General features: G+C 49.9%; 2 protein-coding genes across 2 annotated transcripts in view; one reads left to right on the forward strand and one right to left on the reverse strand.

The window, feature by feature from the left end:
* Window positions 1–1,995, forward strand: part of LOC124231474 (protein eva-1 homolog C) — a 115,232-nt gene extending 113,237 nt beyond the window's left edge. Inside the window, exon 9 of the mRNA XM_046648277.1 lies at window positions 1,868–1,995. Coding sequence (XP_046504233.1) covers window positions 1,868–1,989 — 122 coding nt within the window. The 3' untranslated portion in view covers window positions 1,990–1,995. The remainder of the gene's footprint in view (window positions 1–1,867) is intronic.
* Window positions 1,996–13,586: 11,591 nt separating this feature from the next.
* Window positions 13,587–25,265, reverse strand: LOC124231247 (cilia- and flagella-associated protein 298). Its single transcript, XM_046647922.1, has 7 exons — window positions 24,822–25,265; window positions 22,257–22,424; window positions 20,386–20,453; window positions 16,442–16,600; window positions 15,438–15,569; window positions 14,158–14,253; window positions 13,587–13,888 (listed from the first exon to the last, which is right to left on the reverse strand). Exons 1-7 carry the CDS (start codon window positions 24,958–24,960, stop codon window positions 13,778–13,780), a joined length of 873 nt encoding a protein of 290 aa, XP_046503878.1. The 5' UTR covers window positions 24,961–25,265; the 3' UTR covers window positions 13,587–13,777.
* Window positions 25,266–26,038: the final 773 nt, after the last annotated feature.

The following is a 26,038-nucleotide window of genomic DNA, read 5'->3' on the forward strand; positions in this document are numbered from 1 at the left end:
TACTACTCCTACTATCACTGCTGCTGCTATTACTACTGTACTACTCCTACTATTACTGCTACTACTATTACTACTCTTCTACCACTTCTATTACAACTATTAGTATGACTTCTGCTGCTGCCACTACCACTCTACTACTGTTACAACTGCTACTATTATTGCTGCTGCTATTACTACTGTACTACTACTATTACTACTGCTGTTGATACTCTACTAATACCATTACTACTACTACTATTACTACTACTATTACTGTTGCTGCTTTTACTAGTTTACTACTATTATTACTGCTGCTGCTGTTACTACTGTACTACTACTACTATTACTACTGCTGTTGCTATTGATACTCCACTAATACTATTACTACTACCACTATTACTGCTACTATTACTGTTGCTGCTTTTACTAGTCTACTACTATTATTACTGCTGCTGCTGCTGCTATTACTACTCTACTACTCCTCCTCCTCCTCTACTACTACCATTACTGCTAGTACCACCATTACTACTTATATTACTACTGTTACTTCTACAGTAAAACCTTGGCTGCACCCCTTCTGCCCCCAGGCTGTGCTCTCACACAGGACCAGGCTAAAGTTCTTATCTTCTATGTGTGTGTGAGCCCATGGCAGGGGAGGTGAGGCCAGGTGACATGAGGGCAGTGATCCCATCTCAGGAGCAGGAGCAGGATCAGCAGTAGGCTATGGGCTAGCCCCCTCCACTGGCCTAAGGAGACTGATGCCAATGTAGCCAGGAGACGCCTGGAGTGGCTGCTGCTATCCTGGAAGTCCCAGGCTGTCATAGGAGCCCCCATTGTCCCCATCCATATTTAAGCCAGTGGACAACTGCCACTGGAGGTGCCAGATCTCCATTTTGACCAGGACAGACTTGGATCAAGCAGTTGGACCATGAAATGCTCAGCCAGTTGGCTGCTCAGCCTTGACCTTGCCCTTTTATTGATCTTGCAATAACACAAGGTTGAATTTTACACAGTTTACGGTTTTAGCCCTGACTTGCTGAATTAATGGCTACGGTTTAGGATATTCCGCCACTATTCACTTGCTTCAGACAAGCTATCTCAATGGTCTCTGCCACCCTGAGGTAGGTTTGGCAGATCTGGGTGGCTCTCTATCTAGTGTCTGTGCTTCCTTTCCTCCTGCTGGCAGAACTCCAATCCTTCAAGGCAGCAATGAGCCTGGCTGAAGCCCTGACCTCTCCACACTCCTCTCCAGCCAGCGTGGAGGAAACAGTCAGTTCTGGCCAATGTGACAGAAGGAAAATTGCCAGAGGAGGTTCTAGGAACTCTTCCAGGAGGGGACAGACACAAGTGGCATCATTACTGTGGCCTCCTGCCTTTTTCCCCTTCTCTGTCCTCCTGCCTGATATACAACAGCCTCTTCCAACCATGAAGAAGAAACCTTCAAGCCAAGGATGCTGGAGCAGGAAGCCAGAAGGAGCCTGGGTCCTTGATGGTTTTCTCAGCTGCACTAACCCTGAACCGCCTGCCTCCAGCTTCCTGCTACTGAGCAAAATGGAACCCCTATTTGGTTAAGTTCCGGCGTTGGTGTGTCTGGTACATGCTGCCAAATGCAGTCCTAATGGGTGAAATAGGCAATGTCATTATTCCCGTTGTACAGAGGAGAAAACCGAAGCTTATAAGGTTAAGAAATGACCCGAGGCCTCGCAACTCTTAAATGGCAGAGCCTGTCAGGGACTGAATTGTGTCCCCTCCAAATTCATGTTGAAGCTCTAACCCCTAGGACCTTAGAATGTGACTGTCTTTGGACATAGGGGCTTAAAAGAGGGAATCAGGGTTGCGTGAGGTCACAAGGGTGGGCTCTAATCCTATTGGACTGGTGTCCTTATAGGAAGAGGAAGAGACATCAGACTATGTGTCACAGAGGAAGGCCCGGTGAGGAGACAGCAAGAAGGTGACATCTATAAGCCAAGGAGAGAGGCTGCAGGAGACAGCAGAATTGCTAACACTTGATCTTGGACTTCCAGCCTCCAGAACCGTGAGAAAATAAATGTCTGTTGTTTAAGCCCCTAGTCTGTGGTATTTTGTAATGGCGGCCCAAGCAGGTTAATACAGAGCCTAAACTCAAACCCTGATCCGAACCCAAAGCTCAGGCATTTTCCTCCTCACCACTCAGCTTCCTGTGCTTTCCATCCTTTGTGTTTGAGGCTCCTCTGCACCCAGCTTCACATGGAGGCCCTGACCCATAGACCGAGGAGGCTGGGGGGTTGGGGGCGGGAGGTGGTAGGCGGGTTGCTGCCCTCCTGTGGCCCTTGGCGAGGGGGGACATCTCCTTGGTCTGCTCCCGCGAGGGAGCTCTGTGGGTCTGTTTCCTCTTTAACTGCTCACACATTTGAGGTCGAGCCGGGTTCCTTGTCTGACCTCAGCTCCTCAACCTCATCCTCCAAACTCAAGCTCATCACAGAGAGGGGGCTCTGGAGAACCACCTTGGGACCCCATTCTGGTTGTGTTTTGGAGGAATATCTAAGAGCAAGCTGAAATGTGGCGGGACGCCAATCATCTGCACAGTGTGGTTTGTGGTTTACAGCCGGAGTCAGCTGGCAGTTGAATTTTGTCAAATGCTTTTTTGGCATCTATGAACATGGTCATATGCCTTTCCTCCTAGCACTGTTACTATGATAGATTTCCTCACATTAAACCATCATTGCATTTCTGGAATAAATCCCACTTGGTCATGATATGTTGTATTCAATGTGTTTTGGATTCTATTTGCTTATATTTTGATTAAAAATTTTTGCATCAGTATTTATTAGTGATACAAGACTATCTTTGTCAACTGTGCTAGGAATAGTATATTATCTTCATAAAAGTAACTTAGAAGCTTACGTTCTTTTTCTGTGCTCTGTAATGGTTTATACAGCTTTGTGATCAATTAATCTTTAATCAATTAATCAAGATCAATTATTCTTTTCAGAATCCTTTGGTGATCTTGTGTGTGAGTTTAGAGTTTTCTCTTTCTTCTGTGGAAGTTGCCTGTATACACATTCTATCTCTACTTGGGTCAATTTTGGTACATTTTGTTTTCCTAGAAATTTATCCATTCCATCTAGGTTTTCAAATTTATTTGCCTGAACTAGTACAAAATATCTTATTTTTGAAAATTCTCCTGCTCCATTTGTTCTCTCTTATCATTTCTTACTCTATACATATGGGTTTTCTTTTTTAAATTATGCCCACTAATAGTTTTCCAATTTTGTTGATTTTTCAAACTACCAGCTTTTTGATGCATCACATTTTTTCAACTTGTTAAATTTCTGCTTTGACCTTCATTAATTCCTTCCTTTTGGTTTGTTCGTGCTTTTCTAGTTCTTTTTTTTTTTTGCTGAGGAAGATTTTCCCTGAGCTAACATCCACTGCCAATCTTCTTCTATTTTGTATGTGGGACGCCACCACAGCATGGCTTGATGAGCGGTGTGTAGGTCCGTGCCCAGGATCCAAACCCATGAACCCCTGGCTGCTGAAGCAGAGCACACAAACTTAACCACTACACCATCAGGCCAGCCCCCAAATCTTCCTCTTTTTGTATATGAGCTGCCATCACAGCATGGCCATGGACAGACAAGTAGGGTAGGTCCACGCCCAGGAACCAAATCTGGGCCACCAAAGTGGAGCAAGCCAAACTTAACCACTAGGCAACTGGCCCTCTACGTCTTTATTTACATGTTTAATTGATCTATTTTCACTTTTATGGTTTCTGTATTTAATGCTATATATTTTTCCAGATCCCCTTTTAGCAGAATCACATAAATTCTGTTATATCCTTCTTTCATTATCATTACTTCCTAGAAATTGTGCCACTTTGTTTTGAACATCTCCTTTCTCCCAAGAGTAGCTTAAGGGTCTGTGTTTAACTTCCAGGAGGAAGGGTCTTTGGTGATTTTGACGTTAATGTGAATTTCCAGTTTCTCTGCACTGCGATCAGAGAGTGCTATTTGTGTTATGTGGAATTTGTCGCTGTTTTCTCCGTGAATCTTCAACGTGCAAATCTGTTGGAGGTACATGTGCACATCACAGATGAGGTGCACTGACGTCTGGGAGTTTCTCTAAGAGATTTCAGTAGGTGGGTATTTAGAGGAGATGAAACCAGGTTAGCAAAAGAGTGATAATTTCTTAAGTTGAGTGGTGGGTACTTCAGGGTTCTTCATTTTTATTTTTTGAACTTTCACAATACATTTCAGTTTTCATGATAAAAAAAGTTAACATCCTCTCCCGGGAGGGTAGTATTTGAATTATTTTTAATTTCCTTCTTTAATTTTTTCCCCTAACTTTTCTAAACTGAGCATGTATTATTTTTACAGTTAAAATCCCATTTAAATAGGCATTTAAAAGGTAAATTAGGGCCAGCCCCTGTGGCCTAGTGGTTAAGTTCAGCACGCTCACTTTGGCAGCCCAGGCCTGGCTCCTGGGCACGTACCTATACCACTTGTCTCATCTGTCACTGGGCATGCAGTGGCAGCTCATATACAAAAAAACAAGGAAGATTGGCAACAGATGTTAACTCGGGGTGAATCTTCCTCAGCAAAAAAAAAAAAAAAAAAAAGTGAAAACCCCCTGATAATTGGGTTCTGATCAACAGCCAGTCTGGAGAGAGGTGTCAAGATGGTGGCATAGGCAGACTCTGAACTCATTTCCTCCCACAGACACAACCAATTTACAGCTACACTGGGAAAAATTACCCCTGAGAGAGAACTGAAAACTGGATAAAAAGAACCCCTGCAACAAGGGATAGTCCTGACCAAGGTGGAAGAGGCAGAAATTCCTTTTTGGAGAGAAAAAAGCCACCTTTGTGAGCTGCGGCCCTTCATGGCCAGCCGGGAGCAAGCGTAAGCATTATTCACACCAGCCAAGACTTGGAAGCAATCTAGGTGCCCATCAAGGGACGAATGGATAAAGAAGATGTGGTATATAGACACAATGGAATACTACTCAGCCATGAGAAATGATGAAATCTAGCCATTTGTGGCAACATGGATGGACCTCAAGAGTATTATGCTAAGTGAAATAAGTCAGAGGGAGAAAGTCACATACTATATGATCTCACCCGTAAGTAGAAGATAAAAATAGCGACAAACCGAGACACGAAAACAGAGATTGGATTAGTGGTCACCAGAGGAGAGCAGGGAGGGAGGAGAGTGAAGGGGGTGAGTGGGCGCATGCTGTGGGGATGGACTGCAATCAGTCTTTGGTTGGTGAACGTGATGTAATCTACACAGAAATCGAAGTATAATGATGTACACCTGAACTTTATATAATGTTATAAACCAATGTTACCTCAATTAAAAAAAAAATAACAGAACAAAATAAATTTTAAAAAGCCAGCCTGGGCTCCCTGGGCCTTGGCTGGCAGAGCGTCCCCTCACCAGGAGCCCACGGCTGCAGGTTCTAACAGGCGACGGGAAGTGGCCGCTTGGCCTCAGGGAGGACACGCAGAGATGTGTGGTGAGTGAGGTGGCCTTAGGAAATGGCCAGAACTCGGCTGGAGCGAGGAAAGCTCTAAAGGAACTGTTATGTTGCAGCACGTCAGATGCTGCTGCGTCAACGGGGGGCTCTGGTTCCCCAAACCCTCCCACGGGGGACGGTGCCCCCACCCCCCATTTGGGAGATGCTCTCCTGGGGTGGGGGTAGTGTGGGCATCTACACACACAGCAGGAAGATTCCCCGAGACCTTTCTCATCTACCTGAATTTATTCTACAAGAGTTTGGTAGGTTTTCTATTTGGCAGAATTTTTACGGCCTTTTTGATAAACGCAGGACTGCACAGGGGCCTTCAAGGTCAGGAAGAACCTGCACGCCCCATTTCAAGCTGTGCTGGATGGCATCGCTTCACTATAATGAAGCTTGTCCCTAATGTGTTTTCCTAAAAAGAATTTTTACATGCTGTCTTATGGTGTGCTCTGCATCATCACAGAATTTCCTGACCTCTGCTGAAGATTCCTCTCCTAAAACGGAAGTCTGATCACGTGACTGCTTTCCCAATCAAAAAAGCTGTAAGAATGACACACTGAGGGATTTCCCCAGGCCCCCAATTGGGTTGTGACAAAGGCACACACAGTAGACCATAAACCAGGATGCCGTAATGCACTGAGAGCCATCCCCAAACTCTAGCCTGGACCAGGAAGTTCCACATCCAGCCGAAGCATGTGGAAGCAGGAGCATCCTTCAGGCAAAGTCAGAGCCCCCAGCGGGTGGTGCCTGTGGAAACTTATCGCTGACTGTGGGGCATGGACTTGCAAAGAACCAACATCCCCCATGCCCGACTCTAGCCGCATCCTCCCTGTCCACGATCCATAAGCATAAAGGCAAAGCAGCGCTTGAATTAAGACAGGAGGTACTATCCCTCCAATCGTCCTCATTGACATCCACCCTGCCTTCTTCAGAAAGCTTGGGGTAAGAGTCAAAATACTTGCTTTCTGACCTATACAATGAAAACTCTAAGACATCATTGAAAGAAATCGATGGTGACATAAAGAAATGGGAAGAGATTCCATGCACATGGATTGGAAGAATAAACATAGTTAAAATGTCCATTCTACCCAAAGCAATCTACAGATTCAATGCAATCCCCATCAGAATCCCAATGACATTCTTCACGGAAATAGGACAAAGAATCCTTAAACTCACATGGGGCTACTAAAGACCCCGAATAGCTAAAGCAATCCTGAGAAAAAAGAACAAAGCTGGAGGCATCACATTCCCTGACTTCAAAATATACTATAAAGCTATAGTAACCAAAACAGCATGGTACTGGTACAAAAACAGAAAAACAGAGCAATGGAACATACAGTCAGCTAAATCTTTGACAAAGGAACCAAGAACATACAGTGGAGAAAGGAAAGCCTCTTCAATAAACGGTGTTGGGAAAACTGGACAGACATATGCAAAGAATGAAAGTAGACCATTATCTTACACCATACACAAAAATCAACGGAAAATGGATTAAAGACCTGAAAGTAAGACGTGAAACCATAAAACTCCTCGAAGAAAATGTAGGCAGTACACTCTTTGACATTGGTCTTAGAAGGATCTTTTCGAATACATGTCTATTTGGGCAAGGGAAATGAAAGAAAAAGTCAACAAACAGGACTTCATCAGACTAAAGAGCTTCTGGAAGGCAAAGGAAACCAGGAATAAAATGAAAAAACAACCCACCAACTGGGAGAAAATATTTGCAAATTGTATATCCAACAAGGGGTTAATTTCCAAAATATATAAAGGACTCATACAACTCAACAACAAAAAAACAAACAACCCTATCAAAACTGGGCTGAGGATATGAACAGACATCTTTCCAAAGAATATATACAGATGGCCAACAGGCACATGAAAAGATGTTCAACATCACTAATCATCAGGGAAATGCAAATCAAAACTGCAACGAGATATCACCTTATATCTGTTAGAATGGCTATAATCACCAAGACAAAAAACAACAAATGTTGGAGAGGATGTGGAGAAAAGGGAACCCTCATCCACTGCTGGTTGGAATGCAAACTGGTGCAGCCACTACGGAAAACAGTATGGAAAGTTCTCAAAAAATTAAAAATAGAAATAGCATAAGACCCAGCTATCCCTCTACTGGCTATTTATCCAAAGAACTTGAAATCAACAATTCAAAGAGACTTATGCACCCTTATGTTCATGGTAGCATTATTCACAATAGCCAAGATGTGGAAGCAACCCAAGTGCCCATCAACTGGTGAATGGATAAAGATCACACACACACACACACACACACACACACACTGGAATACTACTTAGCCATAAAAAAAGACAAAATCATCCCATTTGCAACAACATGGATAGAACTTGAGGGTATTATGTTAAGGGAAATAAGCCAGACAGAGAAAGACAAACACTGCATGATTTCACTCATAAGTGGAAGATAAACAAACACATGGATAAAGAGATCAGACAAGTGGTTACCAGAGGGGAGGGGGTTTGTGGGTGGGTATAAGGGGTAAAGGGGCACATTTATATGGTGACTGACAAATAATAATGTATAACTGACGTTTCACAATGTTATACACTATTATGACCTCAGTAAGAAAAAAGACCACTTGCTTTCAGGGGAAAGAGCTAAAATCTGACTAAAACAGTGCATCTGCCCCCAAGAGCTCATGATCCGTTCAGGGAGCCAGGCTGATCCATAGCCTGCCATTTGGCAAGGTGACTTCCGCTGATAAATTGATTTCTTGGGAAGTCCTGAGCAGGCCCTGGTGTGGCCTCTTGGCTCTACCCTCACTAGTGATGCGACCACAGAGTAGTCAGGTCACCCGTCTGAGGTCACCACCACCTTCCTCAGTGGGTGGATGGAAGTGAATTAACCCACATAAGACTGTGCTTACCAGCAGCTTGGCGGGATGATAAATGTGTGTCGAAGGTACCAGGAAATCTGGGGAATGGAGAAGGAAGCAATCCCTCAGCCTCACCTGGGCCGAGGGAGTCGGGCAAACTTGGAAAGATGTGTTATGCAGATGATGCTGCAACTGAGAAAAATATTTAAAATCATAAATATTTAAATTCATACTTTAGAAAGTATATTTATATACTGCTTTTGTAACTAGAGTATATGAAACACATCTGAATTTTGGCTCCCAAGTGAAAACTTCTAGGCTCGCTGTCAGCTTTATGAGCACTATTTTTTCATACGAGCAGCTGTACCAGGACCAAGTGACTGAGCTTAATATGGACTTCCCAGGAAGCGACTCTGTTGACAGAGTTTGTTTTAGCATAACTTTCCTCTTTCTGATAAAATTAAAGGCAGCCCCTCTTTTTAAAAAATGCTCCTTACTTGGATATTTTACTAAAAAAAAAAAATATATGATTTATAATTTTATAAATTACATAAAAGTTATGATTATAAAAGTTAACATAATTTATAATTTTTTAATACTTAAAATTACATTTTAACTGTGGTACCATGTTCTGAGGCATTTTAGGAAATGTAGTCCACTTTGAAATAAAGAAACACACCCAACTATTTCTCATCTTAGGTTCTTTAATTGTTTCAACAAGGATGGGACACCCACACGCTCTGAAATTCTGTCTTTTCCAAACAAGTTGTTATTTTAAGCCAGCTAATGTTTTCTTTCCTTTTCCTCCACATCAGCTCAGGGCGACTTTTCCAACGTAGACAGCTTCGGTTAAACTTTAATAAGTCTAATTATGTTTGCTAATAGTTGATTTATGGCATTTGTTGTCCAGACATATGCATCAGTTTTGATTTCCTTTTAGCATAAAACTATGAACATTGTATATTCAATAACTTCCCAGGGAAAACTCAAGAGCTGTGCTGATCAAAATCTCTCTGGTCAGTGAAATGTAAATTACCTCTAGCCACGCCAAGAGTTTTCGGGCCTGGAAACAGTTGTGAGAGACGGTGGACATCTGTTCACAAGAGCTGCGCTCATTTTGGGAAGGTCTAGGGGTTCGACTCAGAGAGCTCTCCGTTCAGGGGTTTTGACTTGCAAGTTAACGCCCTTAGTTGTTTTATCTCTGCCTCTTTTATTTTACGATCACAAGTGATGTCATAACGTAGGATTCTGACAGCAAGAGCTTTGAGTGTGTGTTGTATTCTGCTAATTTACCACTAAACCACACAGCTGCTCTGAGCCTATGGGATTCGTTCCAGCACAAGGCAAATAGGATAACAAGAAAGGAGAGCTCACAAGAATAATGCTGCTATTCTATCTGCCTACTTTGTTTGGGGTGGGGAGTCAGGGGGGAGCCCACGGTAAACAGGCAGGGAGGGGGAAAGAGAGGAGGCCCGTGTGGACCACATTTATTGCATCATAGTCATGTCACCCACTCATACACGGGGTTCGTCATGTTTGAAAATGATGTGGCAGATGCAGGAGCAGAGAGAGGGGCACCAACGCCGTTCTCACGCTCATTAGCCTTGTGCTTGGGGCCACCTGGATAAGCGGAGCATGATGGCCTCTCTCGGTGAGCCAAGAAAAAACATTGACATGTGCTCTGTACCTTAGGCCGATGTGCCAAGCGCACTCAGTAGAAGGTTAAGGAAAAGGCAGTGACACAACCATGGTCGTGTGGCTGCTGGGCTGCACGGCCACCCAACACAGCTGCTTGTCGGATCAGTGACTCAGGCGACAAAACTACAAACGGGGTTTTGGGCACTTTTCATTCTGCATTTCGTGACAATGCTGGCTCAGGTGGTCTGTTGGAATCGTGGCTCACTGCTGGAACAGGCTGTCGCTTCCTTGGTCTGAATGCATAGAATTCAGTCTTGTCAAACTAGTGATGGACCAGGACTTGGCCTGCGGGAATTCCTTCATCCACTAATCTCTGAACCCATGCGAATGTGACCCAAAATCCTCTGGGCAAAGAATCCTAGGACTCATGCGTGTGGGGCCTGGAAGCAGATTGGGGGTCTCTCCTCTAGCTGGGACACCTCCCCGACTCTTTCTGTAATCGCTTGGGGCAGCAGGGTGACCTCAGAGCTGAGCCAGGTGTCTGTCTGCTTCCAGCCTTTCAAGGGGGCGCTCAGGCATCCTCCCCCTTTTGGTGGTTGGTGGGCCACAGCTGTCCCAGGACCCACAGCCCATCACCGTTGCCTTAGACATTGAGATAACGGAAGGCTGCCACCCCACCCTAGGGCGCGCTCTCCTCTGGGCCCTTCCCAGACGTGTGTTCTGTGGATGTTCACTAGCGCGTGGTTTAGTATCCACATCAGGTATGAACAGGAACGAGGTCGAGTTCACAGCAGACTCTGGGGCCAGCAGGTGGGTTTTCAGACGCTCCACCTCGAGCAAATGAACCTGTCTGGGCTTTGGTTTCCTCGTTTGTGAAATGACAACAATACTGGCTTCTTCCTAATTTGGCTGTTGTGAGATGTAAATAAGAAAATATACTTACGGCTCTTAGTACATCTGTCTGGGAAACAGCAGGTATAAATGCTGGCTGCCGTTACCGCAACATCTGGCGTTGATCTTTGCCTGGGGATGGACCACATCTCTCCTGAGCTCTCTCTGGGGCCCGGGGGCCTTTCAGCCACGTGGAGCGACGACTCCAGGGATCCTGTGGTGATCAGAGCCTGGTGGCGGTGGTTGTGACACTTTGTGAGAGAATCTGGCAGCACTCAGACCCCTCAAGGCTCCTGTGCTCTAAGCCTGTGGCGGTTAATTTCAAGCTTGATGGCGCATTCTTCGCAGAGCAGTCCCCAAGGAACGAGGTGATCCTGTGGCAGAAACCCTGCCCAGTGTTTCAGTTTGCTGGTCGAAAGTGTTTTAGGAGGTGTCAGATTTTATTACCAGCATTCCTGGGCTCCATGAAATAACCTATGAGAAGACAGCTTATGTAAAAGGACAAAGCCACAGACCCTGATTGGCACTGTACAGACGACAGGTGCTTCGTTTCCTTTCGAGATTGATCCAAAGATGTACCGGATAAAAATAAAGTAACACCAAGACCACATACTTATGCTGATCCATAGCCTGCCATTTGGCAAGATGACTTCTGCTGATAAACTGATTTCTTGGGAAGTCCTGAGCAGGTCCTGGTGTGGCCTCTTGGCTCTACCATCACTAGGGATGTGACCACAGAGTAGTCAGGTCACCTGTCTGAGGTCACCACCACCTTCCTCAGTAGGTGGAAGTGAATTAACCCACATAAGAACAGTGGGCACCGAGCGGCCCCAGTGACTGCTCGTCTCTCTTTGCTTTGGTGGCTGTAAGAGACGCTCCATCCGAACGAGAGAGCTCGCGGCTTTGAGGCAAAGAAGGGCAGGCAGGGCGGACTGTTCCCTTTACACGAGTATTCAGTAAAGGAGTGTGCGTGATGCTAGGAATCTAGTGATTTCTACACTCAGAAGTGAGCGGCCCTTTGGCTAAGAACTTCTGCTGATTACATGAAGCAATGGGGTAACTATCACGGCCACATAAGGCATTAACATCCCACTGAGACAATGAGAATTCCTAATGACATGGAAACAGTGGATCCTAAGAAGCTGTACTGCGATCACGTGGCCTGACTGACGTTTTCTGCCGGTCTAGCCTGGATGTAATGCACATACACCACACACCGATCAAGGCGGGTGCTCCTCAAATACAGGCATGGGGTCTTAGTGCAAACTGCAGGTCATCCAGGGACAAAAAGTTTTCATGGAGACAATTAAAATTACAATGAAAGTAAAAGAGAAAATAGATACAAATTTGATTTTACAAAATTTGGCAACCAACCAAAAGTAAGGGATGTTTAGTTGCTACAACCCGCTTTAGGAAACCCTGATTTGAGAACAGCAAAAATCCAAGTAGTCAGCTCAGGGGCAGCCGCCCTAAGCAACTGGGAGATGGTGGGGAGGCAAGGGGAGAGGCAGAAGGTTCTGGGGGAACTTGTGTAGGGTGCTGGGGTCCTTTCTGCTCTCCAGAGGGACTAGCCTGCCAGGAGCTCACGTCCTCCCCTTGAGTGGAGGGCAGAGTCTCAGGGAGTCTTGCTGTGGTGTCCCAACTTCTATTTCCTCTGACCCAGGAAGATGGGCAGAGGGAGAAGAGGTCCGTCCCCACCCCTCACAATGGGACCAGGTCTGGGAACCAAGCAGCGGGTCCTGGCCCCACCCCCAGGGAAGGCTGCCCCTCAGCAGGTGGAAACTGTACCCACGCTGCCTCCTCTTGCTCCCACAGCTCCATCTTTGTGGCTGTGGTGGAAGCTTGGACACCACGGGGGACGAGGAGCAGTGGGCACAGGAAGACCAGAGCAGGGCAAGTCCCTGTCACTTCACATTTCCTCAGGGCCAGCACGCTGAGCTCCAACTGGGAGAACAGTATTTTACAGAGCAAAAGTCAAGCAGGACAAGATTCCTAGGCCACCTCTGCTGCACAGGCGTTCTGGGAGACGGACTAAGCTACTGAAGTGTCAGGGGTGTGCAGATGATGAGCTGGAGTGTCCTGGAAACCCAGTCAGGCTGACGGGGCACGGAGTGTGTCCTGTGGCCGGATGGTCACCAAGCCAAACAAGGCGCCTGAGCTGGACCCCACCACCAGCCTCAGACAAACGTCCGCACACTGAGGGCTGTGGGCTGAGCCCACGGGGATAACCAGCCGTCACCAGGGTCTGCATTCATTTTCAGGAAAAGCCTGGAACCTGCAGAAGAATGTGTTCAGTTTCAAAGTTAGACTAGTTTGGCCACCCAACTTCCATCACAGGTGGAGGGCCAGGGTAGTCAGGCACCGACCGGGACGTGAACTTCACTGTCCAGGCTGGGAGACGCCAGGCTGCGGTGAGACCCTTCGGCGGGTTTTCAGAAGCCTCGGAAACAAGACTGAGAACAGAGTTCTGCAGCGGGTCCAAGGACACTGCGGGACAAGAAGGCGCCTGGCGGCCTCTAGTGGCCACTGACGGCCAAGTTTACAGCAGACACTTGACTTGCTGTGGAGGATGCGTACAATCAATTTCCTCCCATATGACAGCCGTCGTGAGGACATAAAATAATCAGGAAGAAAAACATGTTTGCAACCACATCATTAGTATTTTGTCAAAGAAAAACCTCAAATACTAAACAATTGTCATGAAATAAAAATTCAGGCAGATTCTTTGGAGGATATATTTATTAAGTTCTAAAACCTTGAATAACTTTTATTTTAAAAATTCAAACGAAAAGAAAAACTAGGAAAACCAGAAACGACAGCATCTTCCACAGAGGGTGGTGGGTGTCCTTCTTAGTTCTTCTTCTTTTGCCTGAAGAAAGGAGAGCGAATAGTTCCGAAAGCTTCGACAGCCGCGACCTTCATTTTGGCCTCCACTTGATGTCTTTCACCCCGTGGAAATGTCTTTTCAGAGCGGTGTTGTCCGCCCACGGGGAATTTAAACAGGAGTCGTCATCATTTTCTTCCAGTTTCTGGAAATAGATGTGTTTTACTCAGGAAGGCGTTTCAGGAAAGTGTTTTGCAGCATAAAGAGACTGAAGCGAGAGCCAGGACCCTCCCCCGCCCACCTGCCCAGGCCCTCATGCAGGGGGATGCCTGGCAGGGCACTAGTGGCCCTGGGGAGGCTGAGGCTCTAGGAAGCGCCCCCTGACATCTTGTAGATGTCACCACCCCCAACGGCCCCGGTGCCCTCGGATCAGGCATGGGGTGAAGGTCCCAGGCCCCGTCTGTCGCCCGATACCTTGAGTTCCTCCTGTCTCCTGTGATAATGCAGCATCAGCTGTTTCTGCTCCTCACTGCTAATAATGGGCTCTCGGGCAGGAGCTCCCTGTCCCCTCTGAAAAGATGAGGGAAGAGCAAACTGTGGACTAAGGCATTCCTCTAGCGATAAGCCAGGAAGTCACAGAGAATGTGTCACAACCAACTTCGCCAACTGCTAAAGATAAACCATCACCCACTTCCGGTCACCCAGAGGGACTCACCAGCAGAGTCTTGGGCGTCAGCAGCCCCTGGCTCTGGGCCCTCACGGTGGATGGAGCCCAGAGGCTGCACAATGCCGTTCCCCAGTCAGCCACCGCACGTCCAGTGGGGAAGGACAGAGAATCACGGAGGACCCTGTTTCCCCAAATTACGGAGTGCTGCCTTAAGAGAGAGCACGCAGCCAAAGCAGCCTCACAGATACTCGGCTCAACATCACACCCGTGAACTCTCCAACGCTCCCTCCCCACTCCCAGAGTATCAGCACTTTGAAAAACGTGAAATCAGTGTGTTTTTTCATTTCAAGAAACATTGTTAGTTACTTGTAGCTCTTTTCTTTTTTTTTTTTGGTGAGGAAGATTCACCCTGAGCTAACAACTGTTGCCAACCTGCCTCTTTTTTCCCCTCTCCAAAGCCCCAGTACATAGTTGTATATCCTAGGGGTAGGTCATTCCAGTTCTTCTATGTGGGATGCCACCAGAGCATGGCCTGATGAGTGGTACGAGGTCTGTGCCCAGGATTTGAACCAGTGAACCCTGGGCCGTCAAAGTGGAGCACGTGAACTTAACCACTTGGCCATGGGGTTGGCTCCTTCCTCTTTTTTTGCTTGAGGAAGACTAGCCCTGAGCTAACATCTGTGCCAAGCTTCCTCTATTCTGTACATGGGTCGCCACCTCGGCACGGCTGAGGAGTGGTGTATGTCCTTATCCAGGATCCCAACCCGCGAACCCCAGTTGCTGAAGCGGAGCACATGAACTTAACCACTAAGCCACAGGGCTGGCCTCCTTGTAGCTCTGTTTTTAAAGTTAACATGGCATATTCCCCTTCTGCCCAAATTAAAACAAACTCCAGATATTGTCAATCAATTCATATTTTCTTCCCATTTTGGCTGGTGCATAAAGAGGATAGTTTTATTTTAAGCCTGGACCAACAGGCTTAAGTATTTGCACAAGGAGTTTAAATCTTTCAGATTTATTGTAGATTTTTATCAGTTGCAAAGTGAATGACAAAAACTAGTGACGTGTTAAAAGCAAAAGTACTTACCTGCTGAATCTTGACGATAATTTTGGTTTTTTCGTTTTTGCCCACGTAGTCTGAAAGCTTCTTTGTTCTTCTTAACTCCTTGGCTGCCCACCACAGCTGGGCCTCCGATTCTTCAATGACACTGAGTCCTGCCTGGGGCCACGGTAAGGACCACTTTGGGGTTATCAGGCCACTGCCACAGGGGTGGGCCCACCCCAGGTGCGGAGCCTGGCTGGTGCCCTCCCAGTGCAGACGTCCAGCATCCTGCACTGCCTGCCCTCTCTGAGTCCCCATGGGCAGTACAGACACCCCCACCTACTCAAAGCCCTGGCTCATTTTAGTACCCTCCCTGCTAGTTTCAGCTCACGCCCGGCCTCGTTGACTTCCTGCTCTGGGCAGGGGCCAGTACCCTATCTCGTTTGCACCCGCATCTGTAACACCAGGTGCCTCTTGGATGGAGTTTCAGGATACTCGCCAGGGGACAACAGTGGAATCCTGCTGGGTTTTTAAATACAGGCAGAATGGGGCTGTTTGATTGCTTTTGCATATTCCACCTATATAATTAAGAGAGCTCAGAGAAACAGACCCTGTCTGACAGGATAAGGAACAAATGAGAACAACAAAGGAAAATGGAACATACAGGTAGGAAAACAACAGGAAGTAAGAGGTAAGCCTGGATCACAAAATTCCACGCAGAGGGACCAACACCTTTGGGTAGAAAGAGGCACAGATTAGGTTCCTGGCTTTCCAGTGGCCAAAGGACATGGGAATGTTTTCAGTTGCCAGAGATGGGCAGCCTCACAAACTTCTCTCCTGCCCTCCATGTGTGTGTGGGCCAAGCCCTTGACCACAAGCACCACCGTCGGGGGCCTCCCCCGAATTCAGAACTCTTCTCGGAGGCACAGCACAACAAGATGGGAAGCCATGGATGAAGCAGAGGGCTCTATCCGGAAGAGGAGGGTCAAATCTGAGGGGCTTTGGCCCTGGGGGGACGGGAACCCACAGAACGCCCGAGAGCCACATACCTGCGTTCCCGACAGGTCCTCTTTATTTTCAAACTCCATCCGGACGGGGTCGTATGGCGGCAGCCCCATGGGATAAACAATCATCACGGCGCCTCGAAGCTGGTCCAAGGCGTCTTTCACCATCTCCGCGGTAACACAGACGCCCGCCTCCACTTGTTTCTGAAAGCGGACAGGCGTCGTTATCCGCGGCAGATCAACTCAACCAGTGCTTAGCGGGTTCCTGTACAAGACCCTCAGCACACCCCGCCAGAGCAACCCCCACGGCCGAGCCGGTGAAGCAGCCTGTGAGCAGCACGGGAGGAGCGCGGTGCAGCGCGGAGCGCCCAGCCAGCGGCAGAGCTGGGAGAGGAGCAGGCAGCGGGGACGGCACCGCGGCGGGGCCTGAGGACACGGCGGAGGGACCGGCTGGGGACGGGAGCAGCGTGCCTCAGGACAAGCAGAAGCCAAGAACAGCAGGGAACAGCCAGCAGGCCTCTCTGCTCGGGGCAGGAGAGAAGACAGTGCGAGACGGGTAGGGGGGAGCTCGTGTCTGAACGGCCGTGAACCGGCGGAGGGGTTTGCGTTTAACGTGGGGTGATGGGCAGCGCCCGGCTTCCCGGGGAAGGAGCTGGGAGAGTCCTCTTGCAGGGGGTGTAAGACCGCCTAGTCGAGGGGAGACCAGGTAGCAGGCTCTATACAATAAAGAATACATCTGATCCTCGTCCCCTGCTCCTGGCACAGAGCTTCGAAACCCCTTGGGATTTCCTGAGTGACGGGAGTGTCTGTTATTCATAAGGAGCCCCATTTGACCACACCTGGGTTTATGCTAATGAGGTGACCCAAGGTGGGCCCTCAGACACTTCCAAGGGAGGAGCTGTACAGGAAGACCAAGCAGCTTACTCGGGGGCTGGAGCTTTCAGGACCAAGGCCCCCCCGCCCCCCTATCACCACCCCTAGGTAAGGAGGCAGGGCTGGGGACGAGTTCAGTCTTGCGGCCAATGATTGAATCAACCGTGCCCACGTAATAAAACTCCGATAAAAATTCCGGAAGTCGAGGTTCAGTGGAATCTCCTGGTTGGAGGACACATCGATGTTCAGGAATGTGGATGCCCGATTCCACGGAGGAGGAGAGGGCAGGGAGGGTCTGCCCCGGCCCCCAGACCGTGCCCCACAGGTCTCTTCCATCTGGCAGTTTCTGAGTTGTGGCCTTCATGAGACAACTATCATAGCAGGTACAGCACCTGCCGAGAGTTCTCTGAGCCATTCCAGTGAATTACTGAACCTGAGGGGGCCGTGGGGGCCTCCGATCTGCAGCCACGTCAGACAGAAAAGCAGCCCACCTGGGGTCTGAAGGAAGGGAAGTCTGGTTGGGGACGTTACCCTTTAACCTGTGGGGTCTGCGCCAGCTCTGAGTAGAACCAAATTGTACAGTTGGTGTCTGAACCCGAGGCTATCAGGGGAGCCTGAAAGGAGGAGTTAGACTGAAGACGCATCTCGGGGGCAGACGGCACAGGACCCAACTTAAGGCACACGGTGACAGAGAGGGAAGTGGTGAAGATGGCACCGAGGACCAGCCTGCATAACCGAGACACGGCGGTTCTGTTCATAGAAATGGGAAGTCTGCAGGAAGTGCTTCTGGGGTACCGAGTACGGGGGGGTGGGGGGGAGTCAGGAGTTTAGGTCTAGAAACTTGAGTGTGAGGAGCCGGCTGGACCTTCGGGTAGAAGCACCCAGGAACCAGCTGGGAACTCAGGCTGCAAGTGCAGACAGATGTGAGGCGTGGAGGATGGAGATGTGGGAGACATCTGCAGGGGTGGGGCTCACCTCCGACAGAAGACACACCGCCGAGGGAAAAAGAAAGCAGAGGCCAAGGGGAAAGTCCTTTGACATCACCACATCCGAGGCACGAGCAGCAGCTGAGGGCACTCAGAGAGCTGGGGGCAAGGAGAATGGAGCAGGACGCGGGTGTGGTCAAGGCCGAGGGTCCAGGAGGCAGGCTGAGAAGGGCCTCTGGATGGGCCGTTTCTGGGCAGAAGACGACAGGACCAGGTTCTAAGACCCGGGAGGTCCCAGGCCAGGGGTCTGGCGACACAGTGCAGCCCTCCTTCGGGAGCTCACCAGGAGGGACAGGCTGACCGCAGAGCACTGATGCAGGCTGAGGGAAGAGGCCTGAGCGTGCCCAGAATGGACACGGCCACAGGATGGGAGAGACCAACAACATCACCCCTCTGGGGTTTCCAGAAGAGCCGGGGAGTGGGAGCAGAGGCAGAGACGGGAGATAGCCCCAGGGGGGAGAGACACTGATCTCTCAGTCTCGGGGGAGGGACGAGGACGACACAGGAAGAGGGAGAATCTGCAGGGGACAGAGAGCCGCTGGCTCGGGCCGCACGGCCTCGCTGCCACAGCAGGAGGCTGAGCTGCCCATGGGGAGGGCGGGAGGGCAGGAGCCCGAGGGGAGCAGAATGTCTGAGCCAGGCTGCCCGGTCCCCACAGGGGCCCAGAGAGATCAGAGAGCAGGACCCAGGTGGCCCTCCCCAGTGCTCCCAGCACAGGTGGGCGGCAGGTGGGCAGAGGGGCGGCAGGTTAGAGACGAGCAAGGCAGGGGCACCAGGCATTCTGAGCCCGGAGCGTGAGGGCCTGCGGACTGTGAAGAGGCCGGATTGGGGCCAGCTGGGAGGAGGCAGATAAGGGAGGAGGGGTCAGCGGGCAGCCCATGGGGGGTGCGGGGGCAGAGGCACTGGCATGCTGACGAGGGGCAGGGGTGAGGGTGGGAGGCAGGAAGGACGCTGGGCCCTGAGCTAAGAGGGGAGTGTCAGAGTCGGCGTCTGAGACGGAACCATTCTGAGTAACCCTGAATTACAGTCTGACCGCGGTGGAGACGAATGACACAGAAGGGAGATGAACCCTTGCTTCCGAGAAAATGAGGCGTCCAGCGCCCTGGGTGTGACATGGAACCGACATGGATGCCAGAGTCCCAGCTGGGGAAGGAGGACAGGCGGGGCCCGGGGCCTGAAGCTGACGCCCCTCGGGGAGGAAGGCGGGAGTCCTGGAGGCCCAGATTTAAACCCTAAACCATGTCCTCCTCTGTACAATGGAGGCAATCCTCCTGCCTGACCCACTCCCAGGGCGGCTTAGGAAACTGTTCTCTAAGGCATACATCCCCACTAAACACAGCAGGTCTTCCCACCAGAGGCATATGCCCCAGGAACGGAGACACGGGACCACGTGAGGGAAGTCTTCCTGCTCGGAGGGCATCACCCCCACCACAATATTACCCACGGAGGGGGCGCCACAGAGTCATCTTCCATAACGGCTCCACCAGATGCCAAGGGCCAGATGCCACGGCTGGAGGGCAGACTCTGAGTGTGGCCTCAGGACACCAGAGATGTCCCAACCATCCTGGACTCCCACTCTCAGCAGAGGTGGGTCCCAGGAAAAGGGGCTCGGTAGACGCCATCGTCCCATCCCCAGGAGCCACACAGTCTGGATATTCCACCGTCTTTTGCTCTCCCAGTGATGCCCCGAGCAATGGAGGTTGAGTCTCCAGCCCAAGGTCATGGGACCAGTCAGGGGGGCCACTGGGGCTCGAACCCTCCATTGCTCGCCCCCCGGCGTCCTGACCACAGGCCAACTGCCTCTGACCCGGTGCAGGGTGTGGAGCCGACGTGGCAGGCCCGGGGAGAAGTCGGCCCGAAGGGGAAGGGAAGCAGTCACATGGGCGTCACAGGTTATTGGTACTACACATGAACCGCATCTACACAGGCCAATGACCTGTGGGGACAGGGAGGAGTCATGAAAAGGAAAAGCCAGGGCCCACCCCAAACAAGGGATGTTTCCCTTGCCACTGGAAGGCTTAAAGAAGAAAAACAGAGCAGAAAAGGCTGGTCGACAGATGACTCCGGAAGCCGTACCTGGAGTCTGTGTTTCAAAGGACAAGCTTGAGAGCATCATTTAAAAAGTCTAACCTTCGATATTATTGCTTTGGCCTCTTCTACAGTCTTCTTTAAAACTTGCTTCATTTTTTCATTTGGAGCTATAAAAACAGAAAAGGGAAGAGGCAGAGAGACAGCCATCTCTAACACGCTTCTTAAACATCCCAGGCCCTCCTGTCTGAGTCGGGGAGTGAGGGGAACGAGAGAAAGGACGAGCATGGCATTGAGTGAGGGATATAAGAAGCTGGCGTGAGAAGTCGGGTAAGACCTCTTCACGACAGCAGAGAGCGGAGTGTGCTTTATGCAAAGTGGCGAAGGCTACGAGGAACAGGAATAGATGTCACTGGAGAGACAGGGGCTGGCAAGCTTTTTCTGCGAAGCGGCAGAGAGTAAATATTTTGGGTTTTGCAGGTTACACCGTCTCTTGCAGCTACTCGACTCTGTCAGAGCAGCATGGAATCAGCCACAGACAATAAAACCAATGGGGTGGCTGCATTCCGATAAAGCCTTATTTACAAAAACAGGCGCTGCCCGAATCTGGCCTGTGGCCCACGGCTTGCCCACCCCTAGACAAGAAAAAAAAATAACTTGAAAGTTTGGAAGCAAAAATAGTGGACATGGCATGTCCAAACCTAGGGGAGACGGGGCAAGTTCAAACCTTATATTCTCAATAACAGGATTAACTAGACGTTGAAAATACTAGAAATATAAAATTGTATTAGAATAGAAATGGTTAATTTAAGACAATATTGGTTTAAAGATGAATAGTCAACTGCTAACTGGTTCTTATGGAATCCTACTATTTTTTTTCATTGATGCAATTCCTTCTAAAAAGCAAAGAATCTCTCTCCAAATGAAGAATGAGTTTAGGGATGAAAAGACGTGGAAGATAGCCAACCATTTTCCAGGTTAAAATTCAAAGGAAATGATACTAGAAATTCCTCTTATCTTCAATATTTAAAAAATAGAGGGGCCAGCCTGGTGGCACAGCGGTTAAGTGCACACATTCCGCTTTGGCGGCCTGGGGTTCACTGGTTCGGCTCCCAGGTGTGGACAGGGCACTGCTTGGCAAGCCATGCTGTGGTAGGTGTCTCACGTATAAAGTAGAGAAAGATGGGCACGGATGTTAGCTCAGGGCCAGTCTTCCTCAGCAAAAAGAGGACTGGCGGCAGATGTTAGCTCAGGGCTAATCTTCCTCAAAAAAAAAAAAAGAAAAATATATATATATATTTCGAGCGTGTAAAGGCCTTGCGGGGACACCTCTGTATTTCTTTTGCTCCTAACAGTGTTTTAGGGGCATAGTAGATACTTACATGTTTGTTCAATGATTGATTATAGTCTCTCAAATGGAATTTTCTATGCAGGTCAGAAGGGATAAGCTACCAAAAATGGGTTATCATGCTTTTTTCCCTCATGTTCCCCATGATCTACCAGATCCTAAGAGGAGAATAATTTCTTCATGCTCTGACATACACTACGTGCTGTGCACCAGAGAGACGCATGTCCTCAATTCAAGAGGAGACCCCTGGGCTGACATTCATTTCCTTCTTTCACAAGAATCTCTAAACAAGCCCCAGGATCTGCAAACCATAACAAAAATACATTTCCAATGATTATCCCCCCAAAACTATGAGGCTGAAGCACATGAAACGGCTAATCTCCAACACTTATACCTACAAAAATGGTAATTTCATATGGTTCATCTATATATTTAAAAGCTAGCTGCAACTTAGTAAGAGCAAGACAAGTACTTCCTTTATCCACCGAACTCATTCTGGATTAGCAGTTCACCACAAGGAGGTATGTGGTGCAGAATTTTGTAAGTTTGTCCAGAAATACTGAGGTCAATTTTTTAACGTGTTGCTATATTCAGGTATGTGCAGAGAAGAAAAATGCTGGATTACCTTGTCCATTCCTTCGTCCAATATCATCCTTTTTAAACACTGAACCCCCGCTGGGCACACACTTCTCACCCCATTCATCCCTTAGTTTCAGTTCTTCAATCTGGTCATCAGTCAGTCCTTGCATATTAGGAGGGAGAAAGACGCCATGTTCTGCTAATTCTTCCATTTCTTAAAAATAGGAGAAAGTTAGTATGTATTACAATCATCATCATAACACCTTATGCCTTATTAGAGCATAAGCTCCCTAGACGTCAGGGGCCTTGCTCATCAGCCTGCTATTTTATTTAACGAATGCTTAGATATCACTTGCTATGTGCCAGACCTGTCCTTGACCTTTGACGAGTGGTCGCCAGTTCGTCCTAGCTCAACAGAAGCACAGTGGGTTTCAGAGCTTGCCCCTGGGCACAGGCAGCCGGGCGCAGCAGACTCCATGTTCTACTCCTGTGTGCCATGCGGCACTTCCTGGCACTCCGGAGGCAAAGCACAATTCACTGACAGTCCGAATCGTATCTGCCCAGGGCGTTACAGTTTCCCAAGTACATTCACATAGATTATCCCATTTAACTTCACCTTAGGAGGCAGGCAAGACAGTTATCAACATCCCCATCTTCCCTAACGTGAAGCTGTATCATCGGAGGCTTGCTCAGATCACACAGCTACTTTGTGGTGGTGGTTAGTGCCGTCCAGTGGATTCTGACTCCTCCGACCCTGTGGACAGCAGAGTGGAACCCCGCCTGGTCTTTCTGCACCATCCTCTCACCCTCCATATCAGACAATGCTCCACTGCTATTCATAGGGTTTTCACAGCCAATTTTTCCAGAAGTGGGTGGCCAGGTCCTTCTTCCTAGTCTGTCTTAGTCTGGAAGCTCCGCTGAAACCTGTGCACATGGGTGACCCTGCTGGTGTTTGAAATCCCAGTGGCATAGCTTTCAACGTCACAGCAACACACAGCCACCGCAGGAGGACAGCTGACAGACGGGTGGTGTGGTTCCCTGACCAGGACACGAACCCAGACTGCACGGTGAGAGCACCAGATGGTAACCACTAGACCACCAGGGCAGGCTACCCTGCTACTACTTTATATAAATACCTTATAAATAATTTATGTAAATCTGATCAGTGGGGAGGATCTAAGGCAGCTCACACTCTTCCAAAGCGGCAGAGACAGGACAAGACTTTGGTTTTCTAGTATCATGTTCACTATTCAAATGCATGGCTTTACATCTTTCCTATTCCACATATATTCACCCCAAAACGAATCCATATTTTAATCTTGCAAAATTGCTTTTCCTTCCTTCCTTCGCTCCTTCCTTCCATCCCTCCTTCGTGTGAAAGAGGTACCCAGATCGAGGTCTTCCCATAGCACTGTATGAAGACCCCAGGTGGCTTGTCATATACAACACTACGGAACAAACGGTGTAACTAAATGGGATACTTATGGGATATTTATTGCCCCTCTCCCCAGCAGACTGTAAGTCTCGGGGGGCAAGGCCCTGGTCTCATCCATCCTTGTTTCGCTTAGCACAGCACTTGGGCCTGCCTGAATCACAGCTGACACTGGCAACTGTAGAATCAATGAACACATTTTAAGTTCACTCACACGATTCTTAACATTTCACATTTTCAATTGATAATTTTATAGAAAAAGAAGTTGAGCCCCTTTTCTCCTCATATGCTTTAACTTTAAAATAACATTGAAGATTAAGCTTGTTTTGGAATCGGTACATTTTACTAAGAAACTATATGCACGTCTTATAAAGGCAGAACCTGTGACCCTTAAGGCGTTCTCCATGGTACAAAAATCACCTATGATAGTTACAGAAACACTCCATAACATCCTAGGCCACATCTGGAGAATCATGTCAAGGACTGTGCTGTCTATTGCGGTAGCTGCCAGCCGCACTTGACTATTTAAATTCAAACGAAATAAAATAAAAAATGCAGTTCCTCGGTCGTGCTCAACGGCCCCCTGCGGCTGGCGGACACCTCACTGGACAGCCCAAACAGGGCACACTGCCATCGCGGTGGCAAGTTCCACGGGACAGCGCTTCTCTAGAGTGTCGCGAGGAGCGTGGCCTGCGCTGCAACATGAGAAACAGGCTTGTGTTCCCTGGAGAAGGGAAAAGAACATCAAGGCCCTCGCACTGTCGCCCTTGAGGGGCCCTCCCAGAGCTGGGTGCTTCACCCCTGGAAACTGCACCACTTTAGAAGTTTCAGAAGAGTGAATTCACCTTTTTATCGGGGCCAGTGATCGGTCCACCTCTCGCACTTGTTGATGCCACTACACCTGCTCTGCGGCCCAGTCCTTCGGGTCCCTCCTGGTCCCTCCTCCCTCTGCACCCAGTCTGTTTCAGTCTGCGGCTCACAGCGCCCCAAGCCCGGCGCCGAGGCCCGCGCCGCCCCCTCCCATCGCAAGCCCGGTCGCCACAGGTCGTCGCAAAGTGGACCCTCGCCCCTAGCCGGCCCCAGACAGCCTGGCGCATCCCGCCCGCCTTCCTCCGTCCCGGCTGGCCCCGATCCGTGTTCCCTCCAGCGCCCGGCCCGCCCTCTCGCCGCCGGCCGCACCTGAGCAGACGCGCTGCACCTTGAGCCGCGCGTTGTAGACGCGGGCCACCTGCACCGTGAGCTCCTCCAGCTCCGTGCTCCCGGGTGCCTGCAGCAGGAACTGGCTCTCGTCGCCCCGCTTCACGTGCAGCAGAACCATGGCGGCCCCGGAGGCCCCGCCGAGGCGGCGAGGAGGCGAGAAAGGAGGCGCGGCCCGCGGGGACCCGAGCGGCGAACAGCGGCGACCGACCAACCGTTGCCGGGAAACCGGAACCCGCGGCTCGGGCGCCCGCGGTGCGCGGGGAACTGCGCTCGCTCCCGGAAGTGGCTGTTGCCAGGAGCAACAGAGCAACGCGGAGTCTGAGGAGCCGCCAGCTCGAGGTCAGAAGCCGCGGGAGGGGAGGCTGCGGGGCGCGGAGACTCGTAATCCGCTTCCGGAAGCAGGTGCTGCCGAGCAACGAGCCCCACAGCCCGAGGGGCCGCTGGTCCAGGCCCGCCCCTGCCGAGCGGGAGTCGCCGAGGTCCGCCCCCGGAAGTGGCTGTTGTCGGGGCAACTCTCAAACGCAGACCCAGCCACCGGAGGGGAGCGCTGAACGCCAGGGCCGCTCTCCTGGGGCCCGAGGCTCCGCCCAGGGAGGTGGGGCGGGCGCGAGGCACGTTGCTAGGCGACGACCCCCGCCGCTTCTTCCCGCCCCGCTCCTAGTCCGGGCGGCGTTTCCGCCTCCAGCAGCCTCCACTTCCGGAAACGCCTCCCGCGGCTTCCGGCCTGGAAAAGTTCGGAGGGCGAGCTGGGTTTGCTGACCCCTGCTGTCTGTCCGCTATGCTCCGGTTTTCAGCACCGGGCGGCCAAGGAGAGCGGCCGCACTGCTTGTGCGGGCCGATTCGGGCTCGCATGTCTAGGGGAGCTCAAGCGGCTGCTGCCGGAGCGACCCTCCCCGAACTGTCCAGCCAGCCCCCGGCCGACAGACTGCTAGGGAACCGCGGTCCGGCCGGGCGCGGCTGCTTCCCGGCGCCGGCGACACGGCGGCAGATCCAGAGGGCAGGGTTACTGCTGTCATGGAGCTCATGTTCCGGTGTAAGGGACAGGGAAAGCAGAAGTAAACGGATGAGGCAATTCAAGTAGAGATATAAAGAAAACAAAACAGTGACTGGCCTTTTAGATGGGATCGTCAGGGAAGGCCTGCCTTGGGGGCTGGGTAACATTTGCACCGCGTCCTTGACAACAAGGCGCCGGCAAA

This window comes from Equus quagga, chromosome 21 (assembly GCF_021613505.1).
Source record: "Equus quagga isolate Etosha38 chromosome 21, UCLA_HA_Equagga_1.0, whole genome shotgun sequence".
NCBI classification, from domain to species: Eukaryota; Metazoa; Chordata; class Mammalia; order Perissodactyla; family Equidae; genus Equus; species Equus quagga.